At 39.6% G+C, this 22,490-nt stretch overlaps 1 protein-coding gene across 1 annotated transcript in view; it reads left to right on the forward strand.

Moving 5' to 3' along the window:
• The window catches only part of CTTNBP2 (cortactin binding protein 2), a 154,948-nt gene that overhangs the window by 42,506 nt on the left and 89,952 nt on the right, over positions 1 to 22,490 (forward strand). The window contains exon 3 of the mRNA XM_029924452.1: positions 19,410 to 19,634. Within this exon, the coding sequence (XP_029780312.1) occupies positions 19,410 to 19,634 (225 nt within the window). The remainder of the gene's footprint in view (positions 1 to 19,409; positions 19,635 to 22,490) is intronic.

Raw genomic sequence — 22,490 nt, forward strand, 5'->3', positions numbered from 1 at the left:
AAGGTTTTGCATAGAAAGACAGACTAGAGACTGGCTCTCATAGGGAGAATACAACTTACCAGCTGTATGCACAGAGACCTGCAACAGCACAGTGAATTCAGGGCCTTAAAAAGTGTTTTGTAGTTGACACTTGTTTTAAAATTAACCCAGGATTTGTTTTAATCATGTACGGTAAAACACAAACATGGAAATGACTGTCACAGAGGAAGAGATGTTTATATTCCGGTCCCTAGAAGTAGGCCCAGCATTGCCACACACGGCCACATGGGGAAGCACCCGGGTCGGTCTGGAGGCAGAAGGAGTGAGGGAAAGCACGGACAGGAAATCTTTCTTGTGGTTTCCATGGGAAGGCATGGGTAAGGCAAGGTAAACAGACTTAGTATTGGCTAGTTTGAATAATTTCGGGAGGCCCCAAGGTGGAGAGACTGTCCCCTCCTTGTTGGATACCTGGCCTGGCGGTGAAGTGATGATTAGGGTGGGGGATAGTGGCTGCGTGTGTGAGACACTGATAAAGGAGGCAGAGGTGCCGTGGGCTCTGCATTGGTTGGTTTGCATCTGAAGGTCACATTCACAGGAGAGTCCTGGACTGTTTTCAACAACTGGCTCGCGCTGGGAGGAGTCTCTGTTCTTTTTATTTTTTTTAATTTTTTTAATGTTTTATTTATTTTTGATAGAGAGAGAAACAGAACATGTGAGGGGGAGGGGCAGAGAGAGAAGGAGACACAGAACCGGAAGCAGGCTCCAGGCTCTGAGCTAGCTGTCAGCACAGAGCCTGATGCGGGACTCGAACCCACGAACGTGAGATCTGACCTGAGCCGAAGCTGGAGGTTTAACCGACTGAGCCACCCAGGCGCCCCAGGAATCTCTGTTCTTATCAGTGAGACCTCTGATGCCAGAATGTGAAGAATACAGAAAATAAGAAAATGCAGTAAATAGAAAGCTTGGGAGGTAAAGAGGAAGAGGGTGGGTGCTGGTATGTAAAACAATGAGAGTAGAGGGTAGCTCAGGTGGCTGAGTTGGTTAAGCATCTGACTCTTGGTTTTGGGTCAGGTCCTGAACTTGTACTTCGTGGGACCAAGCCCCGTGTTGAGCTCTGCACTGGTGGTGCGAAGCTGTTTGGGATTCTCTCTCTATCCCTCTGCTGCTTGCTTTCTCTCTCTCTCTCAAAATAAACAAACATTAAAAAATAAGACTAGAGAAAGCATTAAGGGGTCAAATCATGGAAGACCTTGATGAAGGTTTGGACCTTATTGTTAAGTAATAAGAGCTCTGGACAGAATTTGAGCAATACCTTAGACCTGCATTTCAGGGTAATCCTTCTTAGCAGCAAAGAGTAAGATTGATGGAAGAGATGGAGTTGTGGAGACCAGGCGGAAGACTGTTGCAAGTGTTAGTATGAAGGTGACAAGGGGCCAGAGAAAGACAGTGATGGCTGGGATAGACAGTAGGGGACAAATATGAGCAATTCTTACCAGGTAGCAATGACGAGTCTAGCCTGGTTGACTGTGGGTACGGGAGGAGTGAAAGTGTTTTCTCCGTTGACGCTCAGGTGAGTTTGTAGCATGGTGGACCACAGCCCAGATAGGGAATATGTGAGGTAAGGGTGTCCAGGGGAGAAGATGAAGCGTTCACTTTGGTACTTGATGAATTTTCTGGCCTTGTGGGAACACCCACAGTAAGCTATTTGGCAGGCAGTTGAATGTAAGGTTCTGGAAGAAGTAGTTTTAATCATTGAGGACCATTTGTAGCAGCTTAGAAACAAAGTAGAGAGGGAAGGCAAGGCATAGATGGGATTAACAACCTTATAGAGGGAAAAAGAAGCTGCTTTCTTTGAGAAGGGTAATAATGGAGAACTTTGAGATTATTGGGGAAAAGATGAAGAGGAAAGCAAGGGTGAATGTCACGAGGAGGAGAGGGGTGAGTTAGGAGCCTAGAGGAGGTTTGGAATGTCCACCATGAAAGCAGGGGCACGAGGGAGGATAGGTCTCCTTCTTACCACTGTGATTCACGGAACCTGTAGTGGTGTCAGCTCACCCAGGTGAGCCTGGAGGCTTTAAATGTGTACTGGCTTCAAAGTGAGCTGTTAGTGTGCTTCAGCATTCCGAGAGAGCACAGATGGCAGACGCTGAATGGACCCAAGCTGACTGTATAGAGAAATAACTGAAGAAGCATCTGGAGAAACATGAGCTCTACACTGGCTGGAGAGAGAGAGTGCTTGGGGCATGGGAGATAAACCAGGGGAGAATGAGTTCTCTTTGTCATCATGATCAAGTCCAAGGACATGAGGATGTTGAGGGAGCTTTCTGCTGATGGCTGTTGGATCCAAGGGTGTTAAGAGTTTTCTTTTTCTTTTTTAAGCTTTTTTATTTTGGGGGGAGAGAGAGAGAGAGAGAGAGAGAGAGAGAGCATTAACGAGTTGGGGAGGGGCAGAGAGCAGGAGAGAGAGAATCCCAAGCAGGCTCCATGCTGTCAACACAGAGACCGATGTGGGACTTGATCCCATAAACAGTGAGATCATGACCTGAGCTGAAGTTGGACGCTTAACCAACTGAGCCGCCCAGGCGCCCCACCACCACCTTTTTTAATGTTTATTTTTATTCATTTAGTGAGAGAGACAGCATAAGCAGGGGAGGGGCAGAAAGGGAGAGAGAGAGAGAGAGAGAGAGAGAGAGAGAGAGAGAGAGAGAGAGAGAGAGAGAGAGAGAGAATATCCCAAGCAAGTCCTATTCTGTCAGTGTAGAGCCTGATGTGGGGCTCAGTCTAACAAGTTGTGAGATCCTGACTTGTGCTGATATCAAAAGTCAGATGCTTAACCGACTGAGCCACCCAGACACCCCATGAAATTGTGACTTTTGATCCCATTGCTTATCCACATGATTCAGGTGCTCTGGGATACTGGCAAAGTTCTGAGTGAATACAGGGGACTGAAGTCTTAAATAAGCTACTATTTTGTTTTCTCTTTTTCTAAGTGTTTGAATTTAAAATGAAAGTGTAATAACCAATAAATATTTCATCCATGGTTAGAATTACACCTTACTTAAAAAGCCGACATGTGGAAACATCATTAGCCTTTTTCTAACCAGTAGGATTCTTTGGCCATTTAGTAATCCAGACTCTTCATCCCCAAAGAATAGTTCAAATGCAAGTTCCTGTTACAATTTTGTGAAACAAAAACATTTTCTCAATTACCTCAGACTGAGAAGTGTTTATTTCCTGTGAGGAGCAGGCAGCTTCCAGTACCATATAGACAAGAAAGAGTGATGTTATTCCTATGACGAGCTTTTATGATGAAGGAAGGACAATCCAGTGCTTTGCAAAACTGTTTAGTGGATCTAATGCCTTCCTGGGTCTCTTCTGCCTCCAAATAATGTATCAGATCTAAGGACAATTTTTCTTCCACTGGCTATATGTTTGGTTTTCTAATCCTTTGTTCTCATTTCCATATCTAGTTTTTGATGAAAAAGGAGAGGAAAGGAGTAGGAATACTGAATGCATAGTGTGTTCCAGTGTGCGTTTGGGCCTTTCACTCAGATAGGGGCTGATGGGCTTATGAATGCTAGGGTAGATTCTTATTCTATCATGGTGCTAAGGAACTTCTTGACCTTAGAAGATCTCCGTGGAGCACTTGCCCTTGGCCTCCTAGCATGATTTTGTGACTCAACATAATCATGGCAAAAATACTATAACCTAGATCACCTTTAGAGATGCATTTATTTGATTATCTTCCTTGAAGTAAAAGGAATTTGGTTGCATGTTGTGTACTCCATGTGTGTTGTATGTGTGTTAAAAAATCTTTTAAAGTCATTTTAACATTGAGGAAAAATAAAATTAGGACTGTTACTAATACTAAATCAGCTTTAAAAAGTAGTATTTTGGAAATGGGCTCTTAAGATTTTTTTCTTACAAAGGTTGAGTTTGCTTTTGTCATTTTGGTGGGCTCCTTGTTGATACTGTTATTTATATGTGATAGAGTAGAAATTGTTTCTGTGGATGACAGGCTTAATCTCAAGCACATGTTATCCTTTACTTTTCAAACACAGCTGCAAGTGCCTTGTACCAATATTTAAAAATAGACTTCGCAGGCAAAACAGTCTGTACATTCACAGGCAAGTACAATATGATTTTAGAGTGATCTTCTAAATACATGGCTATTCTAAGTCCACTCAGACATTATCATGATGTATATGTATCTGGAAGCTTCTCTTTTATGAATATTGGTGTGTAGTAAGGTCAGTTGGTTTGAGCATGAAGCTCTTGTAACCAGAGCTGTGGTTGTGATTCCTATTTGGACTGTTTATTGTAGCACAAAGGAAGTTAAATTATACCCAAGGCTTTTGCTGCTGGCCAGCCAGATGGGGAGACAGGCGTTCATAGGAATGGGTGAAAGAGCATGTGTGGATGCCCCATTCCGAATCCAGCTGCTCCTAGGGATGTATGTCTTCCAGGAAGTTTCATGGCATCGTCATCTTGTATGTAAAGCAAAGACATTTGGATGGAAAGGTGATGATCACCTTTAATCTGAATGGTAGTGTTGTGCACTCTGGCTGAGGGACTATTGTCTACTCTGCCTGAGGGACTGTGACCACATGCTTTAGTTTTGTCTAATCAACATTTCTGTGTAGCTGATCAATGTTTTAAGAACTGACATGTTTTGGCAGAGAGTGATGACCTCAGTCCCATACTAATGTTATTTTTACTATCCTTGTGTTCTCCATGAATATTAATGGGAGACTGAAGATATTAAAGGACAGAAACAGATGCCTTCAGTAGCTGTTCCAGGATAGAGGGGGTGGGAATGGCAGGGTCCCAATCTCCTTCCTGCATCAAGTTCCAGTGAGCACTGTAATGTGCCACCTACACAGATGAGTGGTGTCATCTGCTCTGAGGCCACAGAGGCTTTCACTAATGCTCCACTTTCAGTGAGAAAGTGGGTGGCATAGCTTGGAGAAGAGAAAATAGATTCTTACAAGAATAGACTTCAAATGTATAGTTTATATCTACTCTTTCCAGAAATTGATCACAGCCAGTCATAAGTTGTGTTGAAGACTCAGAAGATGATTGCCATTCATCTTGGTCTAAACTCCTTTGGAGGAGATGCCACAGTTCACTGTTTCATAATGTGTTACATATGTTTACACTATTCTTAATTTATTTTCTATTATAGACTATTTAAGATATACTACCCACTTCCCAGTCTGCTCACAAATGCCCAGTGGTATAAGACAAGGGAAGCTGGTTGCTGGAGAAAAATGGCTCTTACATATATATAACTTGAGTTCTCATTGAATAAATAATGTAACATAAACAAAAAAAGTCTAGCAGAAACATAAATAGTTGAGCATTTTCACCAATGTGAACTGAGACGAGCCTGTGATGAATGATTTTATTTTAATACCAAACAACCTATGCACCACAGTTGATGGTTTGTAAAGCATTTTCACAGCCCTTTTCGTGTCAAATGCAATGAAGACAACATTGCATGATCTAAAATGGATTCTCAACTCATTCCTGCAGATGACACTTGTCCTGCTGAGATCTGTCCTTGGACAATACCATGTCTTCCTCTCACCTTTGCATAGGTCCCTGTTCCTCTGACTTAAGAGTAGCTAGAGGTATCTGACCTGCAGTTTGTACACCTGCCCCTGTGCGATGGGCTCACACTTATTGCAGGCATATGTTGAATTCAGCCACCCAGGACTCTGCTTCCTCCCAGGGCTGCCCCAAGATCTGTGTGGTGATCCTTTTCTGGCAGCTGCAGTGGAAATCTGGTTTGCTGTGGGGAGTAGCAGTAGGTATACATTCTTGCAAGGACTGGGGAACATTTAATGGTGGTAAAATTACTGGCAGGGTTTGAATAAAGACTGCTTTCAAACCCTTGACATTCCTTTTCCCATGATTGCTGTTGATATGGAATGAGTCATCTTCAGCTGGTAGATGGTGAGAATATTAAGAGCTTTCTGTTTAAGTTTTCCAGATGCTCAGCAGTTCTTGCACTTGGTGAGTTATTCCATGGTGACCAAGGCTGGTCCATGGGGAGTTGGGAGGTGGTGCGGTGCTCAGAGCAAAAACCCTCTCCCCCACTCTCTCCCTGTGTCCTGGGGAATTGTATTTATAACCAAGCCAACTAATGTTTCCTTAGGTTATGAAAAGGACTGTGTTTAAAATTTTTAATCACAACCTCTGCTCACAGACATTATGTGTTATATTATCCCCAGTAGATAAGACACTGCCTTTATTTCTTTGTTTTTCACTTTAAAATTTTTTGGATGGAGTTGCTTATGTTAACAGTGTTCCCACACCCACCCACTGCTGTTTCCACATTTCATTTCTCTAGTCACAAAAAGTAGGCCTTTCCGGAATTATCATATTGGCAAACTACATTATTCCCAAAATAATTGAAACAGTTCAAGGAAGCTACCTTGCATCCCCTTGAGGTTGGTTGGTTTGTTTGGATAAATCTCTGTAGGTTCATTTTAGGCAAGATGTTTAATGCTGGGGTTTTCTTTTTCTTGTTATGACTCAAAAGTCCTAGATGATTAAAGCCTAATAAGAAAATGCTTCTGTGCAGTTGTGATGATGGGAATAATAAAAGGTGGGGAGAAAGCCTGTTTGGGAATTCTCAGAAACAGAAATGTGACCCAGTAAACATGAAGCAGGGTGGGGGGTGGGGGCCACTGCAGAATTCCTACTAGTCCTTGGCACAGCCATAGTCAAGCTCCCCGAGTGCTTAGTTGTTTCTCTGGACAATATCAGATTACTCTACAGAAACCTTATTTTTCAAATATTTATTTTCAGTGGTCAAATAAAATTGCACTCATTTTAGTCATTGGGAGCATATTTTCTTATGGGTCTTCTAAGTCATCTCTTTATGAGGTGGCTATTTTGCTAGTTCCCTAGAATGTCACAAACTTTGGTAATTTTCTGATGGTATGACTTATTTTGTTGGAAAATTCTGCTAATTTGTTCAGTATCTAGAAGCTTTAGAAAACATAAAGAATATGCTTTGGAACTTCAGCAAATGAATGGCTTGTGCAGTTTTGTTTATTTTAGGGCTGCATGTTGATATCTAAAGCTGAAAAACACGTCCTTTAATAAGGGCAGAGCTTATCAAGTTAATGGCATATAACAGTATCTCCATTCTCTTTGTGTGATGCTTCAGAACACAGCATTTGACTTACACTAGAACTGATTTTATACATTTAAGGGTGATGTTGAAATAGGATTCTGTTGTATTTTGCTCTGAGTCTTTGCTTTCTGCTCTGTAATCCTTTAAAACACATCGCTTAAAAGAATTCATTATTATATATTATTCATTATCGCTGCTGGTGGAGGGTCATATTTGTGTGTTTCTGTACGTGTTGGATGATGATTTCATTTCCATCCAGAGCATGTTGATTCTATTTTACTTCATATACCATATCTCTTGAGTGCCCCCCCAGTGCTTGACCTCCACATCCATGAAGGAGGCTCTAGAATAATGGACAATTAGGAGCACAGGGCTTTTTCCTCAAGGAGTGTGATGCAGAAGAGACAGAAGAGTTGTAAATGTGTGCCTGCACGCATGAAAACAATCACCCAGCTCTAAAATGGAAACTTCAGCACTTGACATCTGACTCACAGCTCCCATTTCTCTAATGAGATAGCCTAAATGATGTAAAAACAGGTAAAAACAAGAGAACTAGTGTCATCACTGTTAAAATGATAGCTATTAATTATGATATATTTATTCTTTTCCGGTACCCAGCTAAATGCCTTATGTGCATTATTTCATTAATTCTTCAAAATAACAAAACCAGACCTCTGGATCGGGTACTCTGTTATCCTCTCATTACTGGTAACGAAGTAGCAGAGTCTATCAGACCCATTTTTGCACTATCTCTTGAGACTACTCTCTTCACTGCTGCCCTACACGTGTCCTAAAAAAAATAAAGGAGTGCCTGCGAGATGCAACGTCCATATGGCCAGACTGAGGCGTAAATGAGCATTGACTCACTTCCTGGACCCTGTGATGTTCGCTCAGGAGGCACAACTGTAACTTGGTAAGAGCCGACCAACTAGTGCCCAGCTGGATCTGGATAGGTGAGGGCAGACCAGGGGATAAGTTAAGGAGCTGCTGCCTGAAATCCCTCCTGTGAGTGTGAAGAAGTGCTAGAAAGCAGCATTGCCTCAACAACCAGGAAGCTGTCTTGGACATCAAGGCCCCTCCCCGATACTCTGCCAGCACGGAGGTTGGCACAGACATGCTTCCATCCCTCATGGGCAGGTGTAGCCAGAGATTCCTTGTCCTTGACACGCAAGGCGGCCGGGAGGAGCCCAACAGAGGAACCTGTTTTTCTCATGGGGCTGTGGCTCTGACTTCTCTCCACTCTGAGCTGACAGGAGCACGGCCATGTAAATTGACGCCAGTCTGCCCACTGGCTCCGCATATTAGAGGAGCATTTTCATGGCAGCTAGCTGGAGACTAAAGGTTCTCAGATTCTACCTGTCCTGCTTATGGATAAACAGCAGACCTGGTTTGACTCCTCCTGGTCCAAAGATGGAGTAAAAAAAAAACATAAGGCTTATGAAAGATTTTGTAGCAAAGAAGAGGGAAGATAACCTAACATTTAAAATGCAAAGAAACGACCTACATTTGACAAAATTATTATGAGAAACAAGTAAATTTTAGAAAGTAATTTTTAGACACCATCTGCTTTGCATCTTAAAATTCAAGGAAACATAGACGTCGGAGTGAGACTGAATGGTGGGTGAGCCAGGCTGGGATGGAAAGTGAACCGGCTGCAGAGTTGGGGAACAGAGCGGAGCTGTCTGAAGCAGATTGCTGGAGTGGGTCCTGGCCCTACAGCCTGGCTCAGGCCCCTTCGGGTTTCTCCTGGGTAAAGTGAGGATCATAGCACCCACCTAACACGGTGGCTGGAATTGAAAATGCACTAGGAGAATTGAAGCATATTTTAGCAGTAATAGTAAAAAATCAACATAAAAAACTGAATCCTTAACAAATTTAAGAAGTTCTCCCAGAACCCAGAGGAAAGGATGAAAGTGATAAAGTAGAAACAAAGATACATATATTTAGAAGGTAGCAAATGGAGACTCACCAGGAGAAAAATGGATGTTTCTGAAAAACACCAGAACAACTAGAATGGTTGATGCAAAGGAGATGTAGCAGCATCTTTAAGTTAAAAAGGCTGTAAGGCAGGAAAATACCAGCCAACACTGGGAATAATCTTAAATGTTACTTGCTAATTTTAAAGTTCGAAAAGGAATTAATTAGGCAGAAAAGCGGAAGGTTTGCCTAAAAAGGGAGAAGATCTGTCTGGCCTCAGACTTGCTCCTGTGCACTGTTGAATGCAGGAGGTGAAGAAACAGTTTCTGGTGCTGAGGGATATCACCTAAGAACATTTTCACCCAGACCAGGTGGTGGTCACGTAAGAAGAAAATAGAAATCATACTCAGATTGGCAGAGAAATAAAATATCCAAAAGCTGCTTTGAAAAATAATTACTCTAAACATTTACCTCATTTGCAATAAGCATAAAGATATTAGGCATGGAAATAATGGTATAAAAGTGTAAAGAGAAGCAAGAAATTGGTTCTTCTTTTCCTTGGTGGGGGCATTGAAGTACCTTGTCATCATTGAATGTTGAGCAAAAGCTGAGTGTTTGCAGAGTCACACCTGGTGTGGATGAGCCGCCTGGATCGAGAACTGCTTTAACAGTTTTAATCAAGATAAAATATGTGCAGAGATAATTAGGAAAGTGGGGATATTGCCAAGAATATGGAAGAGAATTTTCTTGTCCTCAAATTTATGCTAATTGATTTTAAAATAGAAACCTTTTGTAGGATACAACAGCAGATTTTGATAAGAGACGATTATTTTCCAGTGACAAGACTTAGTTTTATGAAAAAGTCCCCTTTCTTCAAATGTTTGTCTAATTTGTACATGATACCAATCAAAATTATAATTGCTTTTCTTATTTTCATCAACTTCTATAGTTCATCTCGAAAAATAAGCCAGTAATGTAACAAATTTTTAGAAACTGATACTGTGAAGGAGGCTTGTCCTACTGGTTGGTAGGGTTTAATAATACAAGTTAAACATTTCTACTGGCAAATTCTGAATAGGAAGATAAAGGAAACAGTGGAAGGCTCAAAAACAGACCCAGCATTGTAGAGATAATACAATTCATAATAATAAAAGGGACAGTTCATCACAAAGATGTAAATGTTTATGTGACTAGTAATAGAGCTTCAAAATACATGAGCAAAAATTGACAGATTTAAAGGGAAAATAGACAATTTCATAATCATAAATTTTAATATCTCTTCTGGTAGTTGATAGAACAACTGGTAGTAGGGGAAAAACCATAAAAACATAGAAAACATGAATAACTCTATCAGCCATCTTAATTGATATTTGTAGAATGTATTCAGTAACCTCAACAGTTAAATGAGAAACCAGTAAGGATAAGGCATTCAAAAAAACTCCAAATATCTGGAAACTTCTGAGAAAAACATCTTCTCTATAATTCATGTGTAAAAGACAAAATCAGTGAAATTAGAAATTAATTTGAACTGAATGACAGCAAAAATGCATCAAAATATTTGAGATACAGCTCAAACAATACTTAGAGAAAAACTGAGTGCTTTAAATGCATGTATTTATTTTTATTTTATTTTTTAAAGTTTATTTCAAGAGAGATCACAAGCAGGGGTGGTGCAGAGAGAGAGGGAGAGAATCCTAAGCAGACTCCACATGGTCAGCATGGAGTCAGATGTGGGGCTTGAACTGCCAAACCGCAAGATCATGACCTGAGCCAAAACCAAGAGTCAGATGCTTAACTGACTTAGCCACCCCATGCCCATAAATGCTTGCATTTAAAAGGAGAAAGATCTAAAAATGACCTAAGGCTCTACCTTAAGAAACTATAGAGAGGGAGAACAAAGTAAACCCAAAGTAGAAGAGGAAAAAAAACTTTAAAGAGCAGCAATCAGTGAAATACAAAGTAGATAGTAAAGAATATTAATGAAGCCAAAATCTGGATAATTTAAAAAAAATCATCAAAATTGACACATTCCTGGGGTACCTGGCTGGCTCAGTTGGTAGATCATGGTCTTGATCTCAAGATCGTCAGTACAGGACCCACGTTGGGCATAGAGCTTACTTAAAAAAAGAAAAGAAAATCTGACATTTTCTAACTAAAATGAGCAAGAACACAAAAGAGCCCAAATTATCAATATTGGAAATGAAAACAGGGGATTATCACTACAGATCCTATAGATACACAGAGATAGCGAATGCTATAAACAACTCGAACATCCTAGATGAAATGGGCAAATATCTTAAAAATACGACTTACAAAATTGCAGTAAGAAATGAAAAATCTGAACAGTTTCATATCTATTTTAAAAATTCATTAGGAAAAACCTTTCTTGAAGGAAGGTTTCAGGCCCAGATGGCTTCACTGGTAAATGCTATCAAACATTAAAAAAATAAAGTATTAATGTGCACACAGCTTTTCAGAAAGTACAAGGGGGCCGTCGTGGCCTATTTTATTTTATGGGGTTAGGAGTCCTCTGCTCCCCAGTCTGGCAAAGATATTTAAAAAATAAAGAAGAAAATTACAGACCATTATCTCTCATAACTACAGATGCAAAAAGCACTACTGGCGGTGGGAATATAAATTGACAAACTCACTCTGAAGAGGAATTTGGTAATTTCAGAAATCATCAAAATATTTTTATTCTTTAATCCAGTAATACTACAACTATGGATTTCTCTAAAAAATATTCCTACCGGTTTACCTCCATGTATGTTAGAACAATAGTAAGACAAACTAAGTGATAAGCAATGAGATTTTCTTAAATAGTATTGTTTGTGCAATACTATTAAAAACATTGGTATAGTTTATTGAAATGGGAAATAGCAAATTAAATGGGAAAGGCTACTTAAACATATTTCTTTAAATCCTTGATAACTATTTTTAATACTTAAAATAATTTGTAGAGTACAAGGCAGACTTAATGGTGACTGACTTCTGATGATTGAATTATGGATGGCAGGTTCCCTCCCCCTTTATCAGTATTTTCCCACATTGCTTAGTAAGCATGTATTATACAAAAATATAAAATAGTTCAAATATTAATATATATTTGCATAGTTTTTAAATTGTTGAACAATAGTGCCTCTTTCATGAAATTTAAAATTGTTTGGGGGCGCCTGGGTGGCTCAGTTGGTTAAGTGTCCAATTTCGGCTCAGCTCATGATCCGACAGTTCATGAGTTCCAGCCCTGCCTTGGGCTCTGTGCTGAGCCAACTTTGGCTCAGGTCATGATCTCACAGTTTGAGTTTGAGCCCCGTGTCAGGCTCTTTGATGTCAGCTCAGAGCCTGGAGCCTGCTTCGGATTCTGTCTCTCCCTCTGTCTCTCTGCCCCTCCCCCACTTTCATTCTCTCTCCCTCTCTCTCTCTCTCTCTCTTTCTCTCTCTCTCTCTCTCTCAAAAATAAACATTAAAATTTTTAAATAAAAAGTTTTAAAAATTATTTTTTATATGAAAAGTTCATTTATAATGAACAGTCCCTAATAATAAAAACGATTACTTCTTTTAACCTTAAATAATTATCTAGTATGTGTGGGGTATTCTGCTAGCAGTTCTGTAAGTTACAGAGGCGTAAAAGGCATGGTCTAAACTATCTACTATGGTTAAAGATACAGCTACTCGTAGCAATTAGATGCCTACGGCAGATTTTGGCAGGTAGGTTCGTCTATGTCCCAGTTATGATTGAAGGGTGGTGGCTGCCTGGAGACATGAATTAGGACAAATTGTGAGGCTTTTCCTGGATTCAGCTCCCAGCATGTTGATAACTTAATCATGTCTACTCTGAGCAGGGGAACAGAACAGTGTAGCACTGTGTGCCATTTTTGCCCCAGTTAGGGAATAAAGGTAATCTTATTTTTACAGGTGTGCATGGGCCACATTTCTGGCCAAGGTGAGCACTGACGGATACGTGCTAGGTGGCAAGTGGCATATGAGGTGAAAAAAAAAAAAAGCATTGCGAGATTACTGCTGGCTCCAATTTGTGTGAAACCAAGCCATTTCATGGATTTTGTTAGAATGGTCTACATTTCTGAGAGAAAAATGGCAGTTTATTGAAGTATGACTTGTAGATTTTAGCCTTAGGAATCAAATCTGTCTTGATATATGATTAAAAATCTGTATTATGTGCATTCCTGGCATGACAGTTTCCACATATTCAGGTTATTATGTCCATGAGCAGGTACAACACTGTAGTTGGCACAAAGGTTGGGGAGTGAGGGCGGGAGGAGAAAGAGCAGGAAAAACGCGCCTCTTTGACTTGCTACTCCAGTATGATGCGGCAGATTGGGGGACGCCACGGCGCCCCTTCCTTTCTGTGTGCTGTGTGTGTATTGCCACATACCCTAAAATGAGCTTTTCAGACTTTTTGACATTTAATTCATAATCCATGGAGTTATATTTTGTTCCCAGCTATTGAATTTCAATGACTTCGTGATCACTGAGGGGCAGTGACTGTGTCCCGGAACACTGCTATTTGACCCTCTGCCATCCGTTTACCTGCTGTGTGTGCGTGTGCGTGTGTTCGTGTGCACTGTGTATGAAGGCGTAAACAAACGCCCACATTCTCTGCCCCTCTTAGCGTGAGAGTGAGCTCTGAGGACATGGCTTATCCCCCTTTCTTTTTAGAAAAGCACTTCAATCTTTTTTTTTTTTTTTTTGGTCTTGGTCTACTTGAACTCTTTTCCAGTAAGACAGACATTTAGAGTAAGGTAGGTAAGTTTTAATGTTGGCTATTTGGAAGAATCTCAATGTATTTTCGATCTCTTTTGAATTGGAATAATATTACAGGGTTTGAGAGGAGTCTAACAGTTTGGAAACCAGTGACCTTCCTGATCTTTGAGACCCCTGGACCCCATTTCTACCACATGTTTTTTAGCCTACATTTGAAACACAGCCAGAGACACAGATTTCACTCCAGTCCAATGCAGTGTATTATATCTCTAGAACAGCTTTGGCCCTTTAGAATTTTTTTTTTTAATTATCGTGGCTATAATTGTATTGTTTGGGAGTAGTGTAAGTATTAGTCCAGTACCTCCTTAAGTCAGAGATGCCTCCAGATACTGAAAAAAATGCAGTCATGCCTCTGTAAGTCCTTGTGTGTTCCTATTTCCTTCTCCTCTTACAATTCAGTTCTGTTCAGGTCCTTTTTCTATTAACTATTTAAATATTTCACTCAGAAGTGAGCCCCATAGTCTAGGAATTTTCTAGTTCTGATATCTTTTTCCTATTAATTAATGAAGCTTTGAAATGAGTTCCTGATTTGAGATGTTGGGAAAGGACAGTTTCCATTTTATTGTTCATTCCTTGAATATAGTGTTGATCGCAACCCCTATGTTTTTCATGCTTCTGTGTTTGTACTCAAGAATTGGCTCCTATTTGTTCCTGAGAAAGTCCATCTCATCAGATTGTGCCCGTCATTTCAACCATCCTTTGTGGTTTTTGTATGATTTGCACACGAGATAGTGGCAGCTGTGTTGAGTAGACTTGAGCTGAGGACAGAATTTCTCAGTCTTCCAGTTAGATCTATATTAATGTTTAAAAATTTTTTTTAGTTAATCAGTACTTTTTGATAATATGATTTTTGGAAAAAACCTATTTAGAAACCATTTTTTCTTGAAATTTTTTTTACACTTAAATGATATATTTTGAAGAATCTTAGAAAAAGTAAAAGAAAAAAATACATTTGATTAAATTATATTAGCATATGGTTAATAACAATGAAGTATATAAATAGCATTGAAAAAACTCTTAACTTGTTGAGAATATGAAGTCATGTTTGTATCTTTTAAACTTCATTTCAGGGCGCCTGGGCGGCTGTCGGTTAAGCCTCTGACTTCGGCTCAGGTCATGATCTCACATTCGTGAGTTTGAGCCCCGCATCGGTCGGGGTCTGTGCTGACAGCTCAGAGCCTGGAGCCTGCTTCCAGTTCTGTGTCTCCCTCTCTCTTTGCCCCTCCCTGCTCATGTTCTCTGTCTCAAAAATTAATAAAACATTAAAAAAATTTAAAAATATAAACTTCATTTCTTTGTACCAGCAGGAATAGTGTTGTAAACATTACTTATTTTTGAACCCTTTTCAGTGTTCTAAAATACTCTAGTACCAATTACCTTTTAATGTTAAAAAGTGTGGGCTTTGGAGTAAGACTGCTTTGGTTGAATATCAGCTTCTGTTGAAGGGACCTTGGGAGAGAAAGTCTTTCTAAGCCTCAGTCTGCTTGTCTGTAAAATGTGAATTAAAATAATGGCTATCTGTTGGACTTAATATTAAGAGAAAATGAATCTAAAACACATAGCAATAAATAATGTCTCAATAAAAGTTATCTTTTATTGGTATTTTAAAAATGTTACAAAATCATTTTGGCTTTTCATAAGATAATTTTAGCAATTAAAAAATTTTTTTTAATGTTTATTTATTTTGAGAGAGAGAGAGAGTGCACGCACACACGCAAGCAGGGGAGGGGTAGAGAGAGCAGTAGACACAGAATCCAAAGCAGGCTCCAGGCTCTGAGCTGTCAGCACAGAGCCTGATGTGGGGCTCGAACTCATGAACCATGAGATCCTGACCTGAGCTGAAGTCGGACACTCAGCCAATGAACTACCCAGGTGCCCTAGCTATATGTTTTCAAATGTGTTTTAAAATTGGTGGTATGTTTTAATTGTGACACATAATGCAAGTGTTTGATTTTTTTTTTCCTAAGGAAATTACATGCTCTAGGAAAAGCTGAATATTTAAGTATGTTTCCTTTTCTTCTTACTAATCAGGTCCAACCTAGTTCATTTGGTCTCATCGAACAATGAAAACCAAAAGTAAGAACTCTGTATTTGTCAAATGCTCTCATATTAATGGCTGTGTTTTTATTCTTGATAAGATCTTATAAAACCCCAGATTATGATTGAAATTATATTTTTATCAATATAGCTAGGTTTAAGGGTTCTTTTAAAAGTCTACTTTCATAATTATAGTCTGTGTCTTTATAATGACTCATTTCCCTGAAATGTATTTCATTCTCAAGTAATTCTGATGCATAAACCAAGAAGTTATCTGCACATTCAGCTCTTCCTTTTTTTAGGGAAAGGCTTTTTCATATCCAGGAAACATCAAGCCATTTTTTTGTTACATGATATCCTTAAATATTAAAACTTGTATGTATTGTTGACCTGCCCTTACCAAAAGTAATGTGGTACATTAAGAATTAGTGGGTTATAAACTAAGATGTCCTGAGAAAGATAAGCATTTTTTCAAGAATGGTAGAAGGAATAAGCATTTAATAGTTGAAAACTGAGTAAAATTAAGGGGTCTCAATTGGCTTGGGCGTGTGTTCAGTTATAGATGCTTGCCTAAATCCAAATTAATCTAAACTCTAAAACTTTTGAGAGGAGCACAAGAGGAGGAGGTGGCAGTGAGGGTTAGTGATCAGTGGGAAGTTACCTGGGCTAAGGAGGGGAGGGTCCCAACCTGCCAGCAGGACTTGGACAAAGGCATGGGGGGAGGGGTGATGCTTAACAAAGACTGTGGGCGCATTGAGGGGCTGTAAGCAGAAGAGTGACTGAGGTTTCCTTAGAAGGGTGTTCTGAGGGTTCCATGGTAAGCAGAACGCCTCTATGAGATACAATCCAGTTTTGGGGTACAATTAGTACAAAGAACCATGAACCATACAAAACCAGCTGCTGTCTCCTGTGGTATTCCTGAAACTGCTCTTGCCTGGTTTTAGAATAAAGACTTAATTGAGTTTTTCCTGGGATCCCCTAGTCTGCTTCTGGCATTGGGTAAACTACTACTTGGTCATCATTTTCTTGAGAATTAGTTCTACATAGAGGAGTCTGACATCAGCTTAACTTCCTCCCCAGGTTCCTGGTAAGATGATCCCTTTGTGAAGAAACTTGACTCCCTCTAACAGGGAAAGTGGCCTGAGCTCTTTCCTTAGGGGCCTCTGCGTTGCAAGTTATATTTTCCTAAGTCTGATGGATGCTACATTTATCTGTGCAGCAAGAATACATTATATTCCCTTTGTTCTGTGGTGGGTTGGAAGGATGTCAGCTGAATAAAAATGCCCCTACTTGAAAGGAGCTCAAAGCAAAAGGCTTAGGAGAAGACAGCCCCACTAGGCTCAGAGAGCTAGACTCTTCCCATAATAGAGATTACAGACTGGGCGTCCTGTCACCTCGCACTCCAGATTTTGTTTACATGAAGATATATGAGTGTTTCCTGTAGACTGAGTTGGGCCATGGGCACCAAAGGGTGGGAATGAGATTGACTGAGGTCCTGTTCAGTAGAGAAGTCTGGAGAACATGGAACCTCAGTGGGCAAAAGCTGGGTTCTAGATGCTACATAGGGCTAGGTTAGCTTCTTGAGTGTACTGTCGTGCATTTAGGAAGGACTCCTCCTTGGCTAAATGGTGTGCTGTCACCATCTTGAAATTCTTAATTTTTGAACAAAGAGCTGTATGTTTCATTGTATACTGGGCCTTGCAGATTATGTAGTCAATCCTAAATTTATGACCTGCATTGAGGGATACTATAAATGAAGAGACTCAGCAGTGGGAGAGGGGGTGGCCTCCAAAGTCACTGAGCACTTCACAGGGGAAACAGCAGGCTTTAACTATTTACCATACTCGGTAAGACTAGTCTTCCAACTGAACCAGTCACGTAGAATGTTCCTGCTCCCTTCACCTCCATCTTTATCATCTACCTCCCATCCCTACCAACCCAGAGAGAACTAAAACCACTTATTGGAAAGAGGGGGAGAAGATGTGTGTAAAGGGAGAGAGGTTTTCATAAGCCCTCCTTTCCCAAGTGGCACATAACATGTTAACCTGCAGCAGATCCTAGCTGGGGAAGGGAAGAGGTCATACCAATCAAGTTGGATATTCTAATCAAATTGAGACTGGTGTCTTAAAATGACAATAGGACTTGTATTAGAGAAAAGTAAGAGGGGAAAAAAAGAAGAGAACTGTAGGGATATCTCAAGTTTTCATCCAGGGGTGGAGGATGAGTTACTACATTGAATGAAAATTAAGAGAAGAGTGAAGGCAGAATGAAATCGCTTTTGAAATTGCATCTTGGAAGTGATACTTATTCAGTGTATTGATCCCATAGTTGAATTGGAAGAATCTAGAAATACCAAATGCTTTTTGACTCCTAAATCACGTTGACTTTTAGGATTAAAATGATCCTCTGAAGCTAGCTTAACTTTAACAGTGAAATTGGGCTTTTTGTAAACTATTTCTTAATGTAATTTGATAATAGGGAAAGAAATGTTAGATTTTCCTACTTGTCATTTGCACTGCTGTTTATCTCGTTGTTGGCTTGCTGACAGTGGTCTAAAAATGGAAAAGTCTCTTCGATGCAGTTGCTTTTAAAGTGAAACTTAATGTACTATTTCTTTAGAAAACACAGTTAATATTTTGGACAATTAGCTTGATTTATTGGAAAGTAATTGTTTTCTCACTGGCCCGGACATAGAATAATTGTTTTCTAGTGGCTATATCCCATGACCCGAGTCAGGAAAATGTTGCTAGTTTCAATATATTTCCACTGCTATTTTCCATTTTACGCAAAGACTGTTGTAGGCTAATTATAGGAAATTGCATTTAGTGCCATGTGGATGTGAAATTAACTTTGACGCTGATGGACTAACATTGAGAGTAAAATGAGGTTACGTTCTTTTCTGGGACTCTGTGAACTATATTTGAATGCCCTTCGACAATGAGGAGATATTTGCATTTTCTTGAATCTTCTGGAGGTTTGTGGTAGTTTAGTCAAACTTAGGAAATATGAATGTTGTGACTTTTTGACATAAAATGTTCATGACGTATTTTCTTCTTCAGCAAATATCCTTAAATATTCTTTCTGGCTATACAAAACTTGGAGGAGATTTATATTTTGTGACAACTTGATGAATATCAGGTGAAACAAGTTCTATCAAGATAGAGATTATTTTATTTTTGAACTTTTGCTAAAAGTTATTTTAATTGTTGGTATTTCTCACTTTAAATTAGAAAAGAATGCACCTAAAATACAGATCCTTGAAGGAGGGCGCATCATGGGGAAAAAACTGTATTTGCATCATTTATAATTTAAAAGACATTCTTAAAGGAAGAAAGATTGAAAGTAGACTGAATGGCCTGCCAGGCCAGTCAGGGGTTGGGGGCACATTCCCCTCACTTCTCGCTCACTGCCTGACATCTTACATAAGCCATTACTCAAAAACAGTCGTGAATACCATTTGGAAAAGTAATCACAAAGGCTTCTTATTAAGTATCTTCCTGTGTATTATCATTTCTTTTTTCAATATGTTCCTCTGATTTTGTTCTAGGCTCGCAGGAAGGAGGTATTTATCCAGGAACGGTATGGGAGATTTAATTTAAATGACCCCTTCTTGGCACTACAGCGAGACTATGAAGCAGGTGCCGGCGATAAAGAGAAGAAGCCAGTTTGTACCAACCCCCTCTCCATCCTTGAAGCAGTCATGGCCCACTGCAGAAAGATGCAAGAAAGGATGTCCACACAGCTGGCTGCTGCTGAGAGCAGACAAAAGAAGGTATTGAGACTTTCAGACAGTCGTTTTCCCTATTACACAGTGCAGAAGAAAGAAACCATCTCCAAGTTGTTGTTTGCTCTTAAATAATGTTATTTTCGAGAAGGGTTGGCATCAACGCTTAGAAATGCAGAATGTTGACAGATTCTGGCGGCCCCTTTCAAATCTAACTCAAAAATAATACTAAGCTATAAAATAAGTGTAAGAACTCATGTTTCCCATAATGGTTACTTTGATGCTTTCTTTAAAATATGATTTGTTTTTTTTTTACTTTTCTAGTTGCATAAGATATGCTTAACTGCTAGTTGGGTGATTCAGGATTACAACCAGAACGCTAATCAAATGGCGGTGTCCCCAACTTACTCATCCAGCTTCTGTCTCAAAAATTTCTTTGCAACTAGAAATTACTTTTTTAATGATGTCTTTGGAAAATGAAATTAACATGAAGACAATAGAATGAAATTCGTGTGGTGTATGCAGTCTCACAACATGTCACCTTGAAGTCCTGGTTAGTCTCAAACTCGCCTCTGGGATCTGATGGCTGTGTCCGCTGCAGACCTCCAGGCTCCTGCTCACATGTGTTTCATTGAAACCAACCTCCTTGCCCTTTCTCACCTCCCCCACCAACATACACACGTATTTATTGTACTTGAGTGCATGCTTCAAAGAGTCCTACGTGATAAAAACTTACTGCCCTCAGCCATAAGGAAGTAGAGGTTGAGATTTTGCTCTTCTAATAGGCTGCCAAGACTACTGATACATTTGTTAGAAGAGAGTAAGGAAGTCAGAGAAGCTAATGATGTCTAGTATGATTAGAATTTAAAGCAGTCTGTTCTTCCAACCATTATTAAAGCATGCGTTTAAATGTTTCTCTATTTGTCCTTTTCAGAGAACTTGGTATAGTTCACATGTAACACCTGGTTGATGATAAACCTGAATGTGGTATAGTGTAAATATTTATGATAGTGTAATTTAATGTGTGTGTTTTTTTCCTCGGTAATTATGTCTTTGCATTGACCTATGTGTGCCAATGTTCTGGTAGAGGTGTTGAATGAAAGCAAACCTCTTCCTCGTTAGGTCACATGGTAGAAAACTAAAGCACTGGGTAAAATAGTACAGAGAAATAAGAAGGCTTTCCATGGATGTGAGGCAAAATCAGTTTTACTCTGGACTTTGCAACCCCTCTACAAAGCCCTGAAGATAACCACTGAGGTCTCTGGAGATTTCTAGAAATCCCTGTGAACCACAGAAGCAGAAGCCAATATCTTTCAGCTGACGTCACTGAAGCTCATTTGTATTTCTTGGATGAGACACATTTCAATTACGTTCTTAACGTGTCAAATGAGCTATTTCATAATGAAGTATTTCTGCTGGGTTTTATGCTGTGTTATCAAAAATCAAGAAAATATTTTGTTTTGATTATAATTTGCATCTAGTGTATAAAACTGGATGGTCTTCTAAATTTTACTTCAGTTTTGCATTTTATCTATCATTTCTCATATAGGAGAAAGAGGAAGAGACTCATTTTGGGTTGAATCAAAGATTTTATTATTTAGCTGACTTTTTTTTTTTTTTAATTAACTTGCATCCTGTTTGTTTCTGAATGACTGGGTCATTTCCAACCTGGCTGGGAGTGAAAGGAAATTGTTTCTCTCCTATGGGTCCTGCGAGGCTAATACAAAATGAGCCAGTGATCTGTCTCCCACGTATACCGGGGATACAGGCGTCCTTTATGGCCGAACTCATTGGGCTGTGTGGTCTCAGTGAAGGGTTGCTCTGATAGGCAGTGCTACTCTTTACCCACAAAGGATATTTTATTCTGGTAATCGTAGCATGTGAGAAGGGTTATATTTTGTACTCTTATCCTGAATCTTTACTTAGAAAGAAAATAAAGAAAATACCAAATAGCTGATAAGAGCAGAAACACTGAAGTCATCATTTTAACCACAAAATTACCTGTCACCTTTAGCCCTGAAAGTAAATATTTTAACCAAACATTTTCACTTCTCTTGCAATAGAATAAATTGCAGCTTTAGAAATCTAAAAGCAGCAAGACAAAAAATCCATTATTTTAAATGAATCCAGTTCTTTAAACTGCTGCCAGAGCAGAAGTTGGGGAAAGCAAAGGTCCCATTATCTACAATTCAAGTATTTATTATCTGACACTGGACAGAGCTCTTTGGTAATTTGAAGACATTTGGCCTGAACGTGGCTCTGGTCGGCCTTTCGAGGCAGGAGAGGAGGCCCCATGCTCATTCATGCGTTGATTCCTGCTGAGACTACTAATAGGAGGGTTAACTGTTTGGCAATTTGTGTGCCAGGAAAACTTGGGCAGGAGTCAATTTGGAAAATGGACTGAGCCCATAAAGCCACTTTGAATAAGCTAATGAGTAATCATCATGGGGGAACTTTGCCTGCAGTAATCTACTTTCTGTTTAGAGCCAGTAACCTAGGGTGCAGTGATATTTGGGTTTTTATTATTTATCATGTTCATCATCTGTTAATGGAATTTCTATTCTAATTTATTTTCAATCATTTAGTCATACTTATATATTTCTAGCCCTGAACTAGGAAAGACCTTTTAATTTGAACAGAGCCTTTAAAAGTCAGAAGCCAGAATAATAACTGGAAAATTCATAAGGGAGCAATTTTTTTAAAACCAGTGAAAAAACTAATAGTATCTCTGTATTAGTATTAGCTGTAGGTTCTTCTAGGCGACAGCTTGTACAATGAGGTACGTTGCAAGGCACTTGATGTTCCAGGAAGGATTCCTGAGCAAGTGACGCCAGCATTCATAGAGTGAAGTTTAGGTTGACTTATGCATGATAGAGCACAGCTGGGAAAGCTAGGGGACCAGGT

The sequence above is a fragment of the Suricata suricatta genome, chromosome 2, assembly GCF_006229205.1.
Source record: "Suricata suricatta isolate VVHF042 chromosome 2, meerkat_22Aug2017_6uvM2_HiC, whole genome shotgun sequence".
NCBI classification, from domain to species: Eukaryota; Metazoa; Chordata; class Mammalia; order Carnivora; family Herpestidae; genus Suricata; species Suricata suricatta.